The sequence below is a fragment of the Pinus tabuliformis genome, chromosome J (assembly GCF_031772625.1).
Source record: "Pinus tabuliformis cultivar Carrire ecotype Pingquan chromosome J, CPIR1, whole genome shotgun sequence".
NCBI lineage: Eukaryota > Viridiplantae > Streptophyta > Pinopsida > Pinales > Pinaceae > Pinus > Pinus tabuliformis.
The window spans coordinates 603,568,960-603,589,458 of record NC_142295.1 but is presented as its reverse complement, the minus strand read 5'-3'; the positions used below and the strand labels follow the sequence as shown (position 1 = coordinate 603,589,458).

The following is a 20,499-nucleotide window of genomic DNA, read 5'->3' as shown; positions in this document are numbered from 1 at the left end:
GGGGGCATTCAATTGGTCGGATACAGCGCAGCGAGCCTTTGACAGGCTCAAAGAGGTTATGAGCAGCGGCCCAGTGCTTGCATTGCCGAATTTTACGCAGCCATTTGTTTTGGAGTGTGATGCGTCGGGAGAGGGGATCGGCGCAGTGTTGATGCAGGGAGGTCACCCTATAGCCTTTGAGAGCCAGAAGCTCCTTCCGCACGAGAGGTTGTATTCTATATACGACAAGGAGACGCTGGCCATCATGCATGCATTAGCCAAGTACCGACAGTATTTAGTGGGTAACAGGTTCAGGGTGAGGATTGATCACATCAGCCTCAGGTTATTTTTGGAGTAAAAGCAGCTATAGGAGAGGCAGCAGAAGTGGATCAATAAGATCCAAGCATATGACTTTGACATTGAGTATGTCAAGGGTAAGAACAACGTGGTAGCAGATGCCCTTTCACGTAGACCAGCCACGTTGTCTCTTATGAGCTTGGATGCAAACTGGAGGGCTCGACTCTTAGTAGAGTACTCCAAGGATAGATTTGCATGTGAGGTTCTGGATGGACAGGTGGCGGATGACAGGTACAGAGTGGTCGATGAGATCATCTACTACAGGGACTGGATCTTCTTGACTGAGAGATCTCAGCTCAAGAAGAAGATACTTCAGGCGTCACATGATTCACCATTGACAGGCCATCAGGGGTTTACCAAAACCTACAGGGCCATTAGAGAGAGGTTCTCATGGAAGGGCCTCAAGGAGGACGTACTCCAGCGTGTCCGGGAGTGCGATGTTTGCCAAAGGAACAAGGGGGAGATGAGCCATCCCGCAGGATTATTGCAGCCTCTTCCCATTCCGGAGGGGAAATGGGAGTGTATTTCGATGGACTTCATCACAGGGTTGCCCATGGTACAGGGCAAGGATTGCATCTTTGTCGTCGTTGATCGACTGACGAAGTACTCACACTTTTTCGCCATATCCGCACACTACACAACAACACAGGTGGTCGAGCTGTTCTTTAGAGAAATCTTTAGGTTACATGGTCTTCCCAAGACCATCACCAATGACAGGGACAGTTGTTTCATGGGCGGATTTTGGTAGGAGCTTTTCCGATTGGTGGGGACGGAGTTGACACCGAGTACCAGCTATCACCCACAAACGGACGGGCAGACAGAGATAGTTAACAAGTCGCTAGAGGGCTACTTGCGTAACTATGTTAGTGGGCAACAACGAACATGGCTGAAGTGGCTGCATCTGGGGGAGAACTGCTACAACACTACACATCACATGTCCATTGGTATGTCACCATTCTATGCTTTGTATGGATATCATCCTTTATCTTTTGTTGACGTGATGTTTGGTGCTAGCAAGGCTCCGAGAGCCAAGATTTGGATCCAAGAGAGTCAGGATATTCTCCGAGCTCTCAAGGATAACATGGCTACAGCGCAGAACCAGCAAAAGCTGTATGCTAACAAGGGTCGGGTGGAGAAACAATTTGAGGTAGGAGACTTGGTCTACCTACGATTACAGCCATATCGGCAGTCGTCACTGAAGCAAAAGGGGGCTGAAAAGCTCAAGCCCCATTTTTTTGGGCCATACAGGGTGATACGCAGGATTGGACAAGTAGCATATGAGTTGGAGCTGCCCTAAGGCAGTGAGATTCATAACGTTTTCCACGTATCATGCCTGAAGAAGGCGTTGGGAAAGCATGTGACATTGACAGATGAGCTACCACCCATGGATGATGAGGGGCATTTGGTGTTGCACCCAGAGGCTATTATTGATACCAGGGAGAGGTAGTTGCGGAGCAGGATGGTTTGGGAATTCTTGGTGAGGTGGAAGAATCTACCGAATGATGATGCCACTTGGGAGAGTGAGAAAATTTTGCAGCATCCATCACTTCAATTGCTTGAGGACAAGCAACATTTTGCCGGGGGAGACTGTAATATTCCTAATTAGCCATGGCTAATTGGAATATTCAATTTTGCTCAATTTTGCCTTCTATAGTTATTTATAAATAAAAAGGTGAGGAAAAGGGGGACATAACTCACCTTTAGAATAAAGTCACTTCCTAGTAGCACAACGTTGTGACTTAAAGGGGAGCCAAGGGGGCCAAAGGACCACGCAGAGATGGGGCCCACGCAGACACTTGGAGGGACTGCGCAGATGGAAAGGAACACGTGGCAAGAGAGGGACTACGTTGGAGGAGGTGGGCCTTGGGATTGAGAGAGGCCAACGCTATAAAGGAGAGAGGAGCCTCCTCATTTTGTCATTCGATTATGTGCATTTGAGCTAGTCACTTCGACTTGGAGCACGCTGGCTGTTTAGCTTGTCTGCAGCACTGTTTAGTGCATTGAGTGTCTCCGTTCGAAGATCTCACCCTTAGCCCCGGGGGACTTCGAGTGCCTACTCGGGCAAGGTAGTTTCCAACAGTATTTTGCAGTAGGATTGATCTTTGGCGTTGTGGAGGAGCTGAGCATTTGAGGACTGCGTAGTCTTGAGAGAGAGGGACGCAGTTCTTTTGGTGGGAGTTCCGGATTGGGGGTTTTGTGGAGGATTAGAGCTGGGAGATTGAGCAAGGGATCAGCTCTTGCATATTGGAGGATTTTGGCAGAGTTTCGAGCTAAGTTTTGGTGGATTCTATTCAGTGGCAGCGCAGAGCCTTGAGGGACAGCGTAGATCCCCAAGGGGGTGATTTTCGGGGGTCAGCTATTTCAGAAAAGCTTTCTAGGTTTTTCTGGGTTTCTTGAGTAGAGTCTGATTCCAGAGTTTCAGCATTTTTTGAGGAGGGGAACAGCCCCAAATCCTCATTTGATTTCTAGCAGTAGCAGTAGCACGACAGTTCTCCAACAGCTTGGACGCAGTTCAGAGAGAGGTCATTCCTTTGCTATTTTGAGTGTATTTCTTCACTTGCCTTGTGCAAGTCGAGGTGCCATCTTTCTAATCACCTCCTGTACTCATTCCATTACTCAGTATAATAAAATGGCTTAGCATTTCTCTCTGCATTTCTTGAGTATCTGCTTATATTTCATGTTCACATTATTATATGTTGTACCACTGTTATTTTTATCACTTTGAGTTTTCCGGTCACTATATCATTTGGACGTGTTTGGTTGGAGTTTGCTTGGGTTTGAGGAATATCCCGGAAACGGGATATTAAAGATGATTATAGAATAGCTGGAAAACCAACTGGGGCAGAACATGGATATTATAGTTGTAAAATTTTAAAAATATTAAAGAAAACAAATTCAATTTTGTAATTGTAAAGACTTATATACTCATAATAATCATTAATATATTTTAGAAACCCTAACTTCGGGACGAAGTTTTTGGAAGGAGGGATGTATGTAATGACCCACCTATAGCTATAAATAAAATACAAGTATTAGCATACATACGAGGCCTCCATATGATAGCTATGTATGCATGGACCCGTATGTAATGCACTATATATATAATAAACCCTCAAGCGAACAGAAAATGTTAGTTTTAATGTTTAAAATTTTAATTTGTAAATTAAAATTTATGAAATTAAATAAAATTAATTAAATTATAAATTATAAATTAAATACACTAAATGAAATCATTAAAATAAATAAATAAACTTTATTAAATTAAATTTAGATATTTCGAATAAAATCACCAAATCAAATCAAATTTTGTTTATAAAATCAACATGTATCCAAATTAAAACACGGAGATGGAGGAAGTCGGTGAACGGAGAGTTATAAGAAGGGGCGGGCGATTGGAGGAAGGAGAGGTTGAAAGGAGGAGGAAAATTTGTAACACAGAGTTTTTCAACAGCAAACACTGAGCCTTGTTTGTTCTGAAGTTTTTGGGCATGGGAGAACAGATTGCAGAAATTAGAAAGCAATCTGGATTGAGTACCCAGGTTGTACTTGGTTTGGCTGGGAGGTTATGGTCTTTTGATGTAAAGTCCAACAACATTATCTTGGATTCCAATTTTGAGGCCCATGTAGCCAATTTCGGCCTTGTAAAGTTTTTGCAGGATTCTGGGGCTTTGGAATGTATGTCTTCCATTGCAGGTTCCTATGGTTGCATTGCTCCAGGTAAACAATCAACCTTATCTCCCTGCCTTTAATATTATTTCAATGTGAAATTTCCATGCCCTCTGTTTCTCTGAAGAGAATCAATTAGATGAAGGCTGTTGATGGATCAAATGCTTATATGTAAGTTTTCATACAGTATTTTTCTTGTGTTATTTTTTCAGAATATGCATACATGCTGAAAGTGGATGAAAAGAGAGATGATGACCTGACCTGGAAGAAATGATGTTGTGCAGATGTTTTCTAAATAACAGCTCCGGCTCACGATTTCCAGCTCCGATACCCGTTCGTGAGATTGTCAAACCAGGCTCCTCTGTCAATTTGAACAGTGCTATACTCTGTGAGATTGATAGAAGAAGGTTGCCGGTAGTTTGATCCAAGAAGGCTCCTTGTCATGGAAACACGGAAACCGAAGAACAGTTGATTGTGCTTCGCAGAACAGCTGTGCACCGCAAAACAGGGACCGCATAACTGGGTAGCTACCAAACAGACAGAAGGTACCATACCGCATCTTTCTCCGAAAACACAATGCGCCATTACTACTGGAGCTTAAGAATGCATAAGCTGCGGAAGAGAACTACACGAATTTAACCGCAGAACTGCCTTCATGAATATCCATGAATACACGACACCGCTCCCTCGCAGAACTGTGCGGTTTGCTTCTCTGCTTACGTGTAGGTCCATCTATTTCTTTTTGAAACATGATCGATATATGTATAAGTCAATTTTAATTGTCTTATATTGACTATAAAAAATCTCCAGCCTAATGAGCTAGCTCAAGTGGTTAAGTTATTTGAGCTTCATGCAGGAGGTCCCCATTTCCTTTTTTTTGTTTATCAACTCTTATCTATTTAAAATATTGTCTTTATGTATGAGTGATGGAATCCATGCATTTTTAGGTGTCCAGATGTATCCAAAATCATAGCAAAGATGCTTTTTGCTACAACTAAATGCTTTATGCTACAACTAAGGACAGACTGAAAAGGGAACTTGATGGTTTTCACTATGAGGTTCAGGCCACTGATCCCGCTGAGATAGATATTGAAGTGATTAGAGACCGTGTCGTTTTTGCCACATACCTTTCAATTTATTATTGCAGGGCAGTGCCATTAAATTTCTGTTATGAACTCGTTGCAGTGGGAGATATTTTTATAAGAAAAATTGCAGCCTTGTCTGACAGTTCTTGCTTTATTGTTTCATTGCTTATACATGGATATTCAGCTCATACAAAAGGTTGTATCGATCTGGTTGGTATTCAGAGTACTTGGTCTCAGGTTGTATCGATCTGGTTGGTTTTCAGAGTACTGGGTCTCACTCATACATAAAGACAAATTTTAAATAGATAAGAGTTGATAAACAAAAAAAGGAAATGGGGACCTCCTGCATGAAGCTCAAATCACTTAACCACTTGAGCTAGCTCATTAGGCTGGAGATTTTTTATAGTCAATATAAGACAATTAAAATTGACTTATACATATAACGATCATGTTTCAAAAAGAAATAGATGGACCTACACGTAAGCAAAGAAGCAAACAGTTCCGGCTCCTCCAGTGGTAACCAAAAGGAAAACTTTACAAATGGGTGAAATTCATTGCCACCTGTAGCATGTAGTATAAAGGAGGACAAATGAACTTCTGCCCGGTTGTCGGAGGATTCAGAAGCTTCAGAAAAGGCCTGTAGCCTAATGGCATGTAGCAATATAGCATTGCAGAGTGTTTGAATTAGATAACAGCCCAAAACCAAAGATATCATCCACAAATGAGATGCAATTAAGGGATCACGGCTTCTATCAGACACGATGTTATGAAAATTCAATGTCGATACAAACTGGACCAATAGACAGATTTTACAAGTCTCTTCACCCACAGGAACGCAAGAAAATAGAAGGTACTCCCATCAATTCCGTCAATTAGATTTGTAAAATTTTATGTAATTTTATCACAGGTTCATGATCATTTTAAGAAATCCTTTACTGTCTTTACAATGGATGTTAAATTCTGTACAGTCCTTACACCATAATCTGTCCAGGGTAAATAGCTGGTTCATCATTTATAGACTTTACATTTGGTAGATTTCATAATTTGTTTAGGAGAAAATAGCTATGATTATGAAATCTACCAAATGTAAAGTCTATAAATGATTAATCAGCTATTTACCCTGGACAGATTATGATGCAAGGACTATACAAAATTTAACATCCATTGTAAAGACAGTAAAGGATTTCTTAAAATGATCATGAACCTGTGATAAAATTACAAAAAATTTTACAAATCTAATTGACAGAATTGATGAGAGTACCTTCTTGTTTTCTTGCGTTCCTGCGGGTGAAGAGACTTCAGAATTTCTCAGCTCACTCCTGTTACCAAAAGACCATAACCTCCCAGCCAAACCAAGTACAACTTGGGTACTCAATCCAGATTGCTTTCCAATTTCTGCAATCTGTTCCTCCGTGCCCAAAAACTTCAGAACAAACAAGGCTCATTCTTTGCTATTGAAAAACTCTGTGTTACAAATTTTCCTCCTCCTTTCAACTTCTCCTTCCTCCAACCACCCCTTCCTTCTTATAAGTCTCTGTTCACCGACTTCCTCCATCTCCGTGTTTTAATTTGGATATGTGTTGATTTTATAAACAAAATCTGATTTGATTTGGTGATTTTATTCGAAATATCTAAATTTAATTTAATAAAGTTTATTTATTTATTTTAATGATTTAATTTAGTTTATTTAATTTATAATTTATAATTTTATTTATTTTCTTAAATTTTAATTTACAAATTAAAATTTTAAACATTAAAACTAACATTTTCTGTTCACTTGGGAGTTTCTTATATATATATATATATATATATATAGTGCGTTACATACGGGTCCATGCATATGTAGCTATCATATGGAGGCCTCGTATGTATGCTAATACTTGTATTTTATTTATAGCTATAGGTGGGTCATTACATACTTGGTCCTAAATTTCTTAGCAATATAGTTGACTCCATAAGGCACTGGTATCAATTGTATAAATCAAACCATTTAAGTCTTGCTAGATCTAAACAAATATTTGGTCACTCAACTATGTCTCCCGGACTGGTTGGTTCCCAACAAGTCCTCCTTCATTCCATTTCCGTAGGGTCCACCCCCCTTAGTCTGTTGTAGGGAGACAATTTAAACGGAGAGGTTGGGGATCAGGGTGACAGTCCCTGATCTGAGCCGTTGTGGTGATGCCTGGACATTCTGTGCCACAACATGGCCCATGCAGCATACTGTATGTTACAAGGTGGTACGATAGTGGGCAGTGGTATGCAGGACTACACAGAGTTGTCATAGGGTCCAGTGTTATGTAGAGGGATGCAGTCTGATGCATACAGACCCAATGTTAGGCCATAACATCCAGTGGCGTGCGGGGCTATGGAGCTAGGAGTAGGGGCTTGCAGAGGAGCATGGAGATGCAGGGTGGTGTGTTGTAGTATGTTGGACTGTGTTGTGGAGTGGGAGTGCCTGACATCGCATTGTGTACATGAGGGGAGTGACAGGTGCAGTGACACAGGCAGGACACAGACCAATACAGGATGGCATATCCATAGCAGAGGGTATCCAGCGGTGTACATGGGTAGGCTGCAGTGTAGAGTGGCATGTCCAAGAGTACTAGGATGATCAGTGGTATGCAAGGGTGTATAGTGCCGCACAATGAGGTCTTGGAGTGTTGCCTCCAGGGAGACCCTTGGATGGAAACACCAGGCATACCTTTGGGCGTAGTTCACCTAGGATCGACGGGGAAATAGATGAGCGATACTTGATGGTATCCGTGGGGACTCACACGCCTGGCCCTCTATTACATCCCTCGTAGGCGCAGTCAATTTTGTTGTTGACTTTCAGCACTTTGGGCATGAGCAGCAGAAGACAAGTAGCTCACCCGAGATATATAGGTGACGCTCAGCGCACTAGGGGGGAGACTTTTCAGCAATGGCATTAGGTTGTTGCATCAGTTGACAACCACAAATTGGGGGATGAGGTGATCATTTGCAAGGGTGGCATATCGTTCATCACCGAGCCTACATCTAGGGAACTAGTCACGAGGGAGACATGTGTCACTCTTCTCTCAGGGCATGTCGGGACCATGCATGAGCAGAGGATACTAGGTACGACTGAGGTAGTTTCCCAGTATGTGTCTAGGCTCCAGACCTTATATTGGCACATTATCGAGAGGGCGGATGGCAGACCCAGGGGAGATGGTTGGCAGGGACAGGAGGGATCCACATACCCTGAGTCGATTACGAGTATCGGATACCCTTCTTTTGGTTGCATTCAAGGGGTAGCTCTTTGGTACACTTGGCTTTTAGCGATGATCGGTACTACACAGTGGCAGGCATCGGGCAGATTAGCATGCATCAGATTAGCCCACGATATATGGAGCCTATATAGTGATCACATGCAGGGACTAGAGACGAGGGTCAGAGGGATTCCATTGGTTGAAGAGGCTATGCCGCAGTAGGTCTGGCTACGGGATACAGGGATTCAGTTGATCGATAGATCACTCGTGATGAGCGGAGTCGTGGCAGAGAGTGATATAGTTCGCTCTTGGGATGACACATGGGGGTTCATAGAGGGTTTCATCATATGGGGAGGCAAACATTCTCTGTTGCTGCATAGGTTTGGAGTTAGATTTGGATGGGTAGACCTTGGTGCCATAGAGATGCCTAGGTAGGATGTGTCTCACCTCTTTCAGTATTCCACCATCGAGTTCCAGGAGAGGAGGATACTGACTGCGCACGATGGGGAGTATGTGTTAAAATTGGAAACTAGGGCCAAACTCCATGTGGGTCATCTTATTAATGGTAGCTGATATTTTTCTTCGATCCCTCTCATCGAGAGGTGTAGGATTGATCTAAAGATCATCCGATTCCGATAAGTATTCATGGAGATATGAATTTATTTGTGTTATGGGCAATTCGTCAAGGTCGACCAGCAACCAAATATACCCCACTTGTGCTCAACATTTTAGTATAAATAAAGGAGGACTTCAAGTCATTTGATATCATCTCTTGTGATCTCACTCTCCACTTGTTTGGGTTTTTAGTGGAAGAGGAGGTCTAGAGGAGATGCCTTCTATGCAGCCCTAAAGAAGGGTCATCTAGGAGAGCCCTAGCCGCAGACTTGTAGGAGATCTGGCCGCAGATCTAAGAGGCCCTAATCCGTAGCTAGAAGAGCCCTAATCCGCAGCTAAAGAGAGCCCTAATCCGCAGCTAAAGGGAGCCCTAATCCGTAGCAAAGGGAAGGCCCTTAACAAGCAACTAGAGGAGGCCCTACGCTGCCCTACCTAAGGGTGATATGGATATACCCTAGCCGCAGCAACCTAGAGTCTGGACAACGTGGGAAAACAGGGATCCGAAGTCTGCTACAGGAGGCCGAGTGGCTGAGGTAAGTGCGGATAGTCTTAGGGCTGGAACAGTGATATAATCAGGATCCGAGTTTGCTGTGAAGAGGGTCGAGAAGGCTGACTGTTAGGCCGAGTTCCTAAGGGTCAAACACGTTGCTGTTTGGAAGTTATTTTGGCACATTTTCGAAGGTTTGTTGCTACAGCAATCTATTGTGCTAGGCCGCAGGCCATAGCACACAACTAGAGGCTGTGTGAGGGTTGTCAAGGGTGGACAGCACCCTAAGCAAGCAGCGTGGGTGAGGAGGAGACCTATGAGGGTATGTTGCAGCCCTTAAAGGGTTAGTTTGTTGACTGTGGGATGAAACTAGGGCTGCTACAAGTGCCCTAACCAGGTGTGCAGCAAACAGTTGTGCAAACAAATGACAGCATGGCCTAATTGGACTATTTGGGCATGTTGGTGTAGCTGGACATATTATGGGACAGCAGCTAGTACAGCATAGTGCTATCAGCATACAGTGATGGGTAGCAATGCAGCATAATGTAAAAAGGGTGCAACATGACGTGATGCATAGTACAACACTATGTATGATGCAGCTACATGATTGGATGCAGTGATGATGAGTGCAACATAGAGTGCAGATCCGTGATGAGAGCAGCCCAGTGATTGGAGAAGCACAGTGACAGGAGCAGCAGCATGAAGTGCATAGCATGGTCATTAGGTCCAGCACTGTGATGATGAGTGCAGCATGGTGCAGCATGGTGAGGTGCAACACATGGACGAGATGCAGCACAATGATAGGTGAAGGAGTCACCTTGGAGAATCAGTTGAAGCAGCATGTCTTCAATTGATCTCATGTAGAGATGATCTATTCTCTTATCTAGAAAGTCAAAGTGTTGACTTCTGTTGTAAATGTACTATCTCTGTCAGTCTCTCTCTCTCTGCTGAACTATTGAAGAACATAGAAGAAGAATTGATCAAGGGTTTCCCCACATTGGGGCTTGTCCCTGGCTAGCACCACATCTTGTGTCCTCTTGTCTTGGCTTGTATTCTGCGATTTATGTTTATGTTCTATCTGCAGTTTACTTTAATGTTGATGTGATTGCTAATCTGGAAAAGATATTGAGCTAACTGTGAAAATTGAAATAAATTGCTCTAAGCATAGAACATACCTAAACTTAACATGGTATCAGAGGTGAGGTGAAGACAATGCCCAAGCAAGAGTGAAAGAGCAATCACCGAAGACAGTTAGGAAAGGACAAAAGGATCAATGGGTTCCTCATCCCTCTTCAAATTCACCGAGGGTGAAATCGAAGCAGAGAATATTATCAGAATAGCGCAGTGGAATATGGCCTACCTAAAGATCACTTCATTGGGAAGACCGGATCTCAGGGTGGAAGGAAAGGCAGATAACTAGTTCAGCCATTATGCGAAGAAGTGTCTGAATGGCAGGGACACATCACTTGATGATGATAACAATCATTTCAGGGACATCTTCAATGGTCAAAGGAATGACAGGTAATGTAGGTCATCAAGAAAACGGCTGACTCTTTAGAGAAAGCAAGGAACCCCAGGTATGAAGAATCAAATGTTGTTTCTGATAAGATAAAGAAGCGTTATCTTGTATTGGCCCTCTCCTTCAGATTCTTTGCGAATCTGGCTTATCGATTATAGTGCTTCAAGGCACTTCATCAGATAGAAGGGTGCTCTCTCTAATTTGGTAGAGATGGAAATAATTGTGGGATTATACTTGGAGCCGATGCCACCTATCCCAAAAGGGTGTAAGGAATGTTAGCCACAATTGAATGAGGGTAACTCGATTCATTTACAGAATCTCTTTTATGTACCCGATCACAAGAAGAACCTGGTGTCCATTTTAGCAATGGAAGTCAAAGGTTACAGGGTGGCATTCATCGATGGAAAGGTACGTGTTTGAAAATGAAATTTTCAAAGATGCTTTTACTCATGGGTTCAGGGTTGGAAATTTGTGTCAAGTAGCAGGATGGTCCATTAGGGATCATGACATATCTCATCTATAACACTTGAGATCTACTTTATGAGGCCCTAACCGATGTGAGTCAGATGGTGACTCGAATACTTGAATTCAAGAAAAGCATGAAGGTACATGTCTGAGATGTACCGAAGGAAAATCTTACAAGGAGACCATTCCCCTCATGTAGCAGGTCCACAGGTTTGGAACAACCTGAGGGGTTTGAGATTCATGATTGGGAATCTCATGTATACAAGTGGAAGAAATCCCTCTATGGCTTGAAGTAAAACACCCCGGGCCTAATATGAGAGGATTGATATCTGTCTGATGAAGCTGAGATTCACTAAAAGTGAAGTCGATCTAAACCATTATTTGAAGGTTGTGGATGAGAGAACCCTCATACCAACACCTTCTGAGAAACGACCTATTTCTGACAGGTGCAGACCCTCTCACTTGCAGAAGTAAGAGGGAGTTGGATTCCAGATATGGAATGGTAAACTGCAAGCCCGTGACTACCTCAAGGATCTTAACTTTCAGAAGTTATATGGTGGTGATGCCGGACCAGATTTGGGAAATGCCTCTGAGTTTCATAAACTCATCTGCATTGATGTTCTTGGTGAACTTCCGTCTATATATATGCTTTGCAGTTAGCATAGTGAGCTCATATTTGGTTGAGCCTCACTAGATTAGTGTCAAGAATCTTCCGAGATATCTTCAGGGAACAATCTCTCATGGATTGAAATACACTGCCAAAAATATGAAGCTGCATGATTATTCGAATGCTGACTGGGCAGGCAGTGTGGAGGATCACTAGAGAACTTCTCAGTGTTGGTTCTCTCTGGATTCTGCTTCGATATCATGGATCAGCAAGAAGCAGAAGTCCGTTGCTATAATCACCGCCAAGACCAAATACATAGCTACGAGTATGATCTCGTGTGAAGCTGCCTGGTTGTGGAAGCTCTTCAGTGAGCTGTTTGTACACATGATGAATACCACTATGATTCTTTGTGACAACCAGGGGGGATTCGATTATTGAGGAATCCCATGTTCAATGATTGCTCCAGCAGATAGACATCAAATACTACCTTATTTGGAATATGGTAAGTCAATGAGCGAGGAGGCTCCATCGCATTGACACTGATGTACAAGTTGTAGACACTTTTTCAAAAGCCCCAAGGAAAGGTCAAATCTGTGATTTTCCCAAACAACTTGGAGTCATTGAGAGACCTTCGTATAAGGGTCCTGCATGTTGCATGCATTGAGCTCTGGGAGCTCTGGGGGGCTTGGGGTACTTGCTGGAGCGACATACTACCACAGGGCGACTCACCCTCCCCTGGTGGTGCGCTATGTACAGGGTGACAGGTTCAACCTTTCCCTGTGATACCTCGTGGCGACTAAGGAACAGGATGACTAGTTCTCCTATGGGCCGGGATGATTAGTTATCCCATGGAAACTATGGAACAGGATGATTAGTTCTCTTGTGCGCCGGAATGATTAGTTCTTCTGTGGGCAGGATGATTAGTTCTCCTGTCGAGTTATCCTACCCATGTAGTCTAGGACTCATGGGAAGTACATCTCATCTGATAAATGAGCAGGGAAATGGGGTTAGGGACCATAGTAGTACTATCGATGGACACATCGTTGTATCTACCATACTCCCTATGCTAGGATGACCTCCATTGATCTGGGATCAATGAAACTAATCTGGGATCAATATGAGTGGTTTGACACTCTCTTGTGATATTGATCTGGGATCAATGAAACTGACTTCGGGTCAGTAGAGAATAGTATGAGACATTCTCGATCAATTCTTCTTCTTCATGGTTCAATAGAGCAGAACTGAGCAGAGCAGAGCTCAGCAGAGCGGAACTGAGCAAAGATCAGCAGAGCAAAACTGAGCAAAGCTTAGGAGAGCAGAGCAGAACTAAGCAGAGCTCAGCAGAGCAGAGTAGAGCAAAGCAGAGAAGTGCAAGGCACTGATGGCAGAGATAGTACAGTCAGACATATGGATCAGCAGATGGAGTTCTCCTTAGTTGAGAGGGAGTGTTAAAATTGACAACTAGGGCCAAACTCCACTTGGGCCATCTTATTAATGGCAACTGATATTTTTCTTGGATCCCTCTCATCGAGAGGTGTAGGATTGATCTAAAGATCATCCGATTCCGATAAGTATTCATGGAGATATGAATTTATTTGTGTTATGGGCAATTCGTCAAGGTCGACCAACAACCAAATATACCCCACTTGTGCTCAACGTTTTAGTATAAATAAAGGAGGACTTCAAGTCATTTGATATCATCTCTTGTGATCTCACTCTCCACTTGTTTGGGTTTTTTGTGGAAGAGGAGGTCTAGAGGAGATGCTTTCTACGCAGCCCTAAAGAAGGGTCATCTAGGAGAGCCCTAGCTGTAGACTTGTAGGAAATCTGGCCACAGATCTAAGAGGCCCTAATCCGCAGCTAGAAGAGCCCTAATCCGTAGCCAAAGAGAGCCCTAATCCGCAGCCAAAGAGAGCCCTAATCCGCAGCTAAAGTGAGCCCTAATCCGCAGCTAAAGGGAGTCCTAATCCGCAACTAAAGGGAGCCCTAATCCGCAGCAAAGGGAAGGCCCTAACCAGCAACTAGAGGAGGCCCTACGCTGCCCTACCTAAGGGTGATATGGATATACCCTAGCCGCAGCAACCTAGAGTCTGGATAGCGTGGGAAAATAGGGATCCGAAGTCTGCTACAGGAGGCCGAGTGGCTGAGGTAAGTGCGGATAGTCTTAGGGCTGGAACAGTGATATAATCAGGATCCGAGTTCGCTGTGAAGAGGGCCCAGAAAGCTAACTGTTAGGCCGAGTTCCTAAGGGTCAAACACATTGTTGTTTGGAAGTTATTTGGCATATTTTCGAAGGTCTGTTTCTACAACAATCTGTTGTGCTAGGCTGCAAGCCATAACACACAACTAGAGGTTGTGTGAGGGCTATCAAGGGTGGACAGCGCCCTAAGCAAGCAACGTGGGTGAAGAGGAGATCTATGAGGGTATGTCGCGACCCTTAAAGGGTTAGTTTGTTGACTGTGGGATGAAACTAGGGCTGCTGCAAGTTCCCTAACTAGGTGTGCAGCAAACAGTTGTGCAAACAAATGACAGCATGGCCTAATTGGACTATTTGGGCATGTTGGTGTAGCTGGACATATTATGGTGCAACAGCTAGTACAGCATAGTGCTATCAACATACAATGATGGGTAGCAATGCAGCATATGTAAAAAGGGTGCAACATGACGTGATGCATAGTACAACACTATGTATGATGCAGCTACATGATCGGATGCAGTGATGATGAGTGCAACATAGAGTGAGAGCAGCCCGGTGATTAGAGAAGCACAGTGACAGGAGCAACAACATGAAGTGCATAGCATGGTCATTAGGTCTAGCACTGTGATGATGAGCGCAGCATGGTGCAGCACGATAAGGTGCAACACATGGACGAGATGCAGCGCAATGATAGGTGAAGGAGTCACCTTGGAGAATCAGTTGAAGCAGCATGTCTTCAACTAATCTCATGTAGAGATGATCTATTCTCTTATCTAGAAAGTCAAAGTGTTGACTTCTATTGTAAATGTACTATCTCTCTCTCTCTCTGTTGAACTATTGAAGAACATAGAAGAAGAATTGATCAAGGGTTTCCCCACATTGGTGTTTGTCCCTGGCTAGTGCCACATCTTGTGTCCTCTTGTCTTGGCTTGTCTTCTGCGATTTATGTTTATGTTCTATCTGCAGTTTACTTTAATGCTGATGTGATTGCTAATCTGGAAAAGATATTGAGCTAACTGTGAAAATTGAAATAAATTGTTTTAAGTATAGAACATACCTAAACTTAACAATATGACATAGAGTAGCGCAGCGTCAGCATGGTGACACCACTCTGAGACTAGCAGGGAACTGGGGCATCACAGCTATTCACAGCTCAATAACCTTTAGGGATGCGCCGGCTACTACAAGGGGAGATCATACAGATCTTCCATTGGGCTTTAGCGAGTCACTAATGGAGCAGGGGACTTCTGGTACTTTCACTGGGCAGGATAGTGAGTGGAGTGAGGGGAGCTTCATGTTGGACAGGATTGCCTGGGATCCTGGTATTGAAGGATTCTTTCATATCAGGACAGTGCAGAGGTCAGGCACGATCCAGTGGCACATCTGGGACCCTGGCACATTTTGCAGTGACAGTGGGGAGCAACAGTTAGAGAGGATGCTTGCCCAGGCATTGCTTGAGGACAAGTAATTTTTGGTGCATGGAGGAGCTTGCCAGATGAGGATGCCACCTAGGAAGGTGAGCACATTTTGGAGCACCCAGCTTTGAGGTTGCCTGAAGGCAAACAAAATTTGGGAGGGGAGGACTGTCACATCCCCTCTCAAATACATTTGTAACAGGGTGTTGCTACACAATTTTGCACAATTTTGGCTAAGGAAGAGAACCCATCATTTTCGACTTAGGGACTTAGGAGGCAATTCGACTTTATTTGGTTGCTAGTGGAATGTGGGGGCCACCCACATGGGAGTTTGAATTGGCCCATTCAAATAGCTTGGAGGGAAAGTCGAATAGGTGGATGGACAGGCCCACATGAGGCTAGGAAGGCCCAAGGAGTTATAAGGAGGGAGCAGCTCTCATTTTTGGATTCATTCTTACACCTTGCAATCAAAATTACTTGACTGTTAGCTCTATTATTTAGCTGAGTCAACCGGCTGTTTAGCCACGATCTCTCAAGCGGGAGGTTCAACCTCTACTTCGGGGGACCATCCATGCCCGCCCTAAAGAGGCAATTCCATAAGTACTTCAGGAGTTCCGGGAGTGCGTTACAGCACTACCATTTAGCCACAATAGGGAGTGTGTATTTCTGGCTAGCTGGAGAATATGCAGGGGGAGTTTGGAGCTATCAGTGATCAGACATTTGCCGGAAGAGTTAGATGATTGAGAAAGTAGCAAAGGTCCAGCCTTTCTTGTGAGTTTCGGAGCCCGCATCCCAATAGTTTGAATTTCTCGGCTTGGGGACAACACAGAGGGTCAGTCCAGCAATTTCGTGGAGCTAAGGAGCAGGTGCAATAGGCCGAAATCCCATCTGGGAAGTTAGGGGATTGATAGCAGAGGTCAGCCCAGCACTTTGGGTCCATTTCCGGGAGGATTTACAGGCAGATTCCAGCAGGCTGAGTTTTGCAATTGCAGCTGAAGCTAGGCTCCAAGGGGGTCGAATTTCTGAAGTCTAAACCAGCCAAATCCCTTTCTGAGTTTTTCTGGGTTTTGGGCAAGGATCACACTCCTAATTTTATAAAATTTTCTGGGCAAATCTAAGGGGTCAAACAGGGGTCTCAACTAAGCCAACAACTAGAGGAGCCAAGGGGAATTTGGGCCAAAATTCCGAGGTCAACATTTGGCCAATTCCTTCGTGGTTTTTTCTAGGGTTAGGCCAAGGAGCAAGGAGCTGAAATCTCATAATTTTCTGAGCACAGGAAGCAATGATTCCAGCCCTTCGAAGTCCGCAGACAGAACAGTTTTATGGGGCAACGGAGTTCAGTTTGGTGCAGCAGTTGTAGCAGCCTTCAGTTCAGCATTTTCTCACCTGGGTTTTGTCATGCTTTTCCATTGAGACAAGCCCAAGTGCACCATTCTATTTTACTATTGTATTTTCTCTTGAAGAAGTTCTCTATTTCCAGTGTTTCCATGGGTGCTTAATGTATATTTCGTTTTTCTGATTGTTGGATTGTTTGCATGCTTTGTATATCACTTATATTCTTGTTTAAGAACATTACATATCTCATGAGATATATCATGGGAAATCAAAACAATAGATTCCCCCTTGTTTGCTTGATGAAAATACTCAAAGTATCCTGATTCCTCACAGCTCAATCCCCTAACTCACTTTTACAAAATGAGGGTCAAAAGAAAAAAGAAAAAAATGTTAATAAGTTGAAATTGACAGATACAGGGGGATAATTTTGAAATTATCGTGATAATTACCTAAATTATTGCGATAAATTGAAATTATCGTGATAACTGCTGCCGATATTATCGTCGAGGTTGCTTTTGCGATATTATTGCGCTAATTGCAATAATATCACGATAAGTGCAACACTCTAAAGTGAGAAAGGCAAGGCTACTAAGGTGACAACAGGTATCTTTCCTATGGTTTCCTTGGGGCCTCACACTTGTGCTTTGAATTTTTTCACCAAGTGAGAACTCGGGAGGTGACAGGACCCACTGTGGTTAATATCTGTGACAGTTATAACCTTTGATAGACTCACTGACAATGTGTGTTTTGAACTCATATTTATAATAATATGTAGACCATGAGATATTATGCGTTGAAGCCAATGTTCATTGTTGTGCTGCTCCTATATCATTAGCAGTGAATTATGTAACCTTTTATAGGCATAAAAATTTCCTATAATTTGTTATAGTCTTAAGCATAGTACCTCTAAACCTTAGACAAGAACGTTTATTGTCAGTGAATCATTGAAAGACCATGAAATTATTCATATCAGTTTGTTGTGTGTTTCCAACCATGCCTAGGCCCCTTATTCTCCCATAGTCAACAATGGACTCTACTTTATGCCGCACAAATGCTTTCCCTTTAGGATTAACAGCCCTGCCTATGCCTTTCCCTTTGTGGTATTTTAAGTGAACAGACTAATGGATGTTTGCTGATTATGGATTCCACAAGTAACATGTCATGATTTTTTTAGTCAAATATGAGATAAAAAAGTAAATATTCTCCCTTTAAAATGGTATTAGAATCTACTCAGATATGTCACTGTGATTAAAATAAAATCCATTCTGGACAAAGTATATTATATACTCAGTACAAACACTAGTAGTAGTAAATGATTCGTAAGAAGCAAATCAGATAACAAAAATATGATTAATAATTAAATCAATACCAAATAAACATGTTGGTGTACCATATCACAATCTTGTATAAACAAAGAAGAATACATACTCAACTCAGAAGCTAGCAGAAAAGAGAAAAGTGACAATGCTGTCGTGATACTTGTCTGCAAGGTAAACATACATGGACAGAGGATAACTAAGAATTATTTTACCAAAAAGAAATTTGCAGGCTACAAATAAAGTAAAAAATCATGTTCAGTCAAATGCATAAACTAGGTGAATACTTGGGGGGTTCATCTTCTCACTCAGTTGACAGCTATTATGAAACAACATGAATGCTTATAATCCAAACCTGATTTCAAAAACTAGATATTGATATTGCTTTGGAAAAATGAGCTTCAGACAAAATTATTCTTCAGCTATACAAATATAAGCTAGAAATAGTTATTTAAGGTGGAGTAGCAACAATCTAATAGAGAGAAAAAACTTTTAGAATCTTGCCTAAAAAATATACATATGATTGAAAATGAAGGAGATACAATGTTGATCCCATTCTGTTAGGATTTCGAAATCATGTTATTTAAAAATAAAATAAAACTCATGTATAAAGATTTTGGGTAACGAGTAACAATATCAGATCTTAAGCCACTTGCAAGTGTCCTGTTGATGAAAAAAGTTTGACTTCCATTGGCCATAAGTGGGGAAAAGTGCAACTCTAACTCGAACCAGCATGAGTTCCCAAAATGTGCTCAGTATTACCCAAAAGTTGCCTGAACAACTAGGGCCACTGCATCGTCTCATCATCCCAGTCTCTCTGCTTCCCAGAACTTTTGGAATGATCACTGTAGACCAAATTTCCCTTTGGGATTTTAATACCTTCTTCTCAAATACTTCCTCTCAATAGTCTAAATTTGATCTGTTACCAGAAATCAACCCACTGTTGCAAGACTCTTGGATATATGGAGACTTGCATAATTGTGTGGGTATGGGTATGGGTACATAGTACATACTATAAGAGTCTCTCTCATCCAAAAAATCCATCGCATTCTCTCCAGAATTTTACTGCACCTTTTTATAGATTCTCTTTGCTTCAAGTGAGTTTCAAAACATTTACATGATGGAACTGCACATGAGGCATTCATGGTTTCACAGATGACATGCAATAAGCACACAGTTCCCGTGTTATGTAAAAATTAGTTAGTTTTAGGTTTATTATTTAATTTTAGGTTAAATTAGACGAAAGGGCACAATCATAAGATCATGCCCTTTCCCCAAAGGGTGCCCATGGCGATATATAAGCCAGGAACCCCAATGTAAACAATCATCATCTGTCAATTCATTTATTAATAAAATATTTCTATATATATTTCTGTTTATCAAGAAGTTTTCACTTCATCTGGTATCAGAGCGGTTCGGTTCTTAGGCTGTCCATCCGCTGACTCCGCTGTCCGCTCAGTCCAGTTGCATCTCGCTGTGCACAACTGTATTGACTGAATAGACGTGTGTTTTCCCCAGCGGCAGTGGAAATATATATATATATATTGACAAAGTGGGATTTGTAGCAGTGTTTTTTCTGGACATAGGCAGCCTGTGCGTGGGGCAGCGGGTCACCAAGGAAGACCGCTGTGAGTGTGGCTCAATTCAGGCATAGCCGGCCCAGGATTGTTGGCGGGTTCTATCTGCGTAGGTGTAAACCAGCGTCTGCATGGGTGTGGGTAATCAGCAGACAGAACAGCCGCACCGCAAACGCTCGTTCTATTAATTGGCGGCTTGTTGTTGTTAATTCGCTGGTATAACCCGCTCGTGACCACGGTATTTCTGTGCAGAGATACGGGTCAGCTAGGATCAACGGACGTGACCTTCTGGGTGGACGTAACTGTCCGTACGATATATATATATATATATAACATATAATATAATTATATATATAAGTTATATATAATATATACTATAATTTAATTATAAGTTATATAATATATAACTTAAATTTAGTTATATATATAAAGTTGATTTAAAAAAAAAAAAAAAACTTACTTATGTCATATAATTAAATTAATTATAATTTAATTTAATTTAATGATTTAAAAAAAATTAAGCTTTCCAAAAAAAATTGGTTGATGCAGAGCATAAGATAAATAATAACCACGACGAGGTCAATAAAAGATTAGATGAATTCTAGATCAAGCTTAAGGGACAGGCTGACGAAATCAAAAGTCTTCAGGATAC

The 20,499-nt window shown here is 42.4% G+C and overlaps 1 protein-coding gene across 2 annotated transcripts in view; it reads right to left on the bottom strand.

Moving 5' to 3' along the window:
* The window catches only part of LOC149228415 (uncharacterized), a 352,641-nt gene that overhangs the window by 125,013 nt on the left and 207,129 nt on the right, over positions 1 to 20,499 (bottom strand). For both annotated transcript variants that reach the window (XM_089375681.1, XM_089375682.1), the window contains one exon: positions 18,383 to 18,437. In XM_089375681.1, the coding sequence (XP_089231807.1) occupies positions 18,383 to 18,437 (55 nt within the window). The remainder of the gene's footprint in view (positions 1 to 18,382; positions 18,438 to 20,499) is intronic.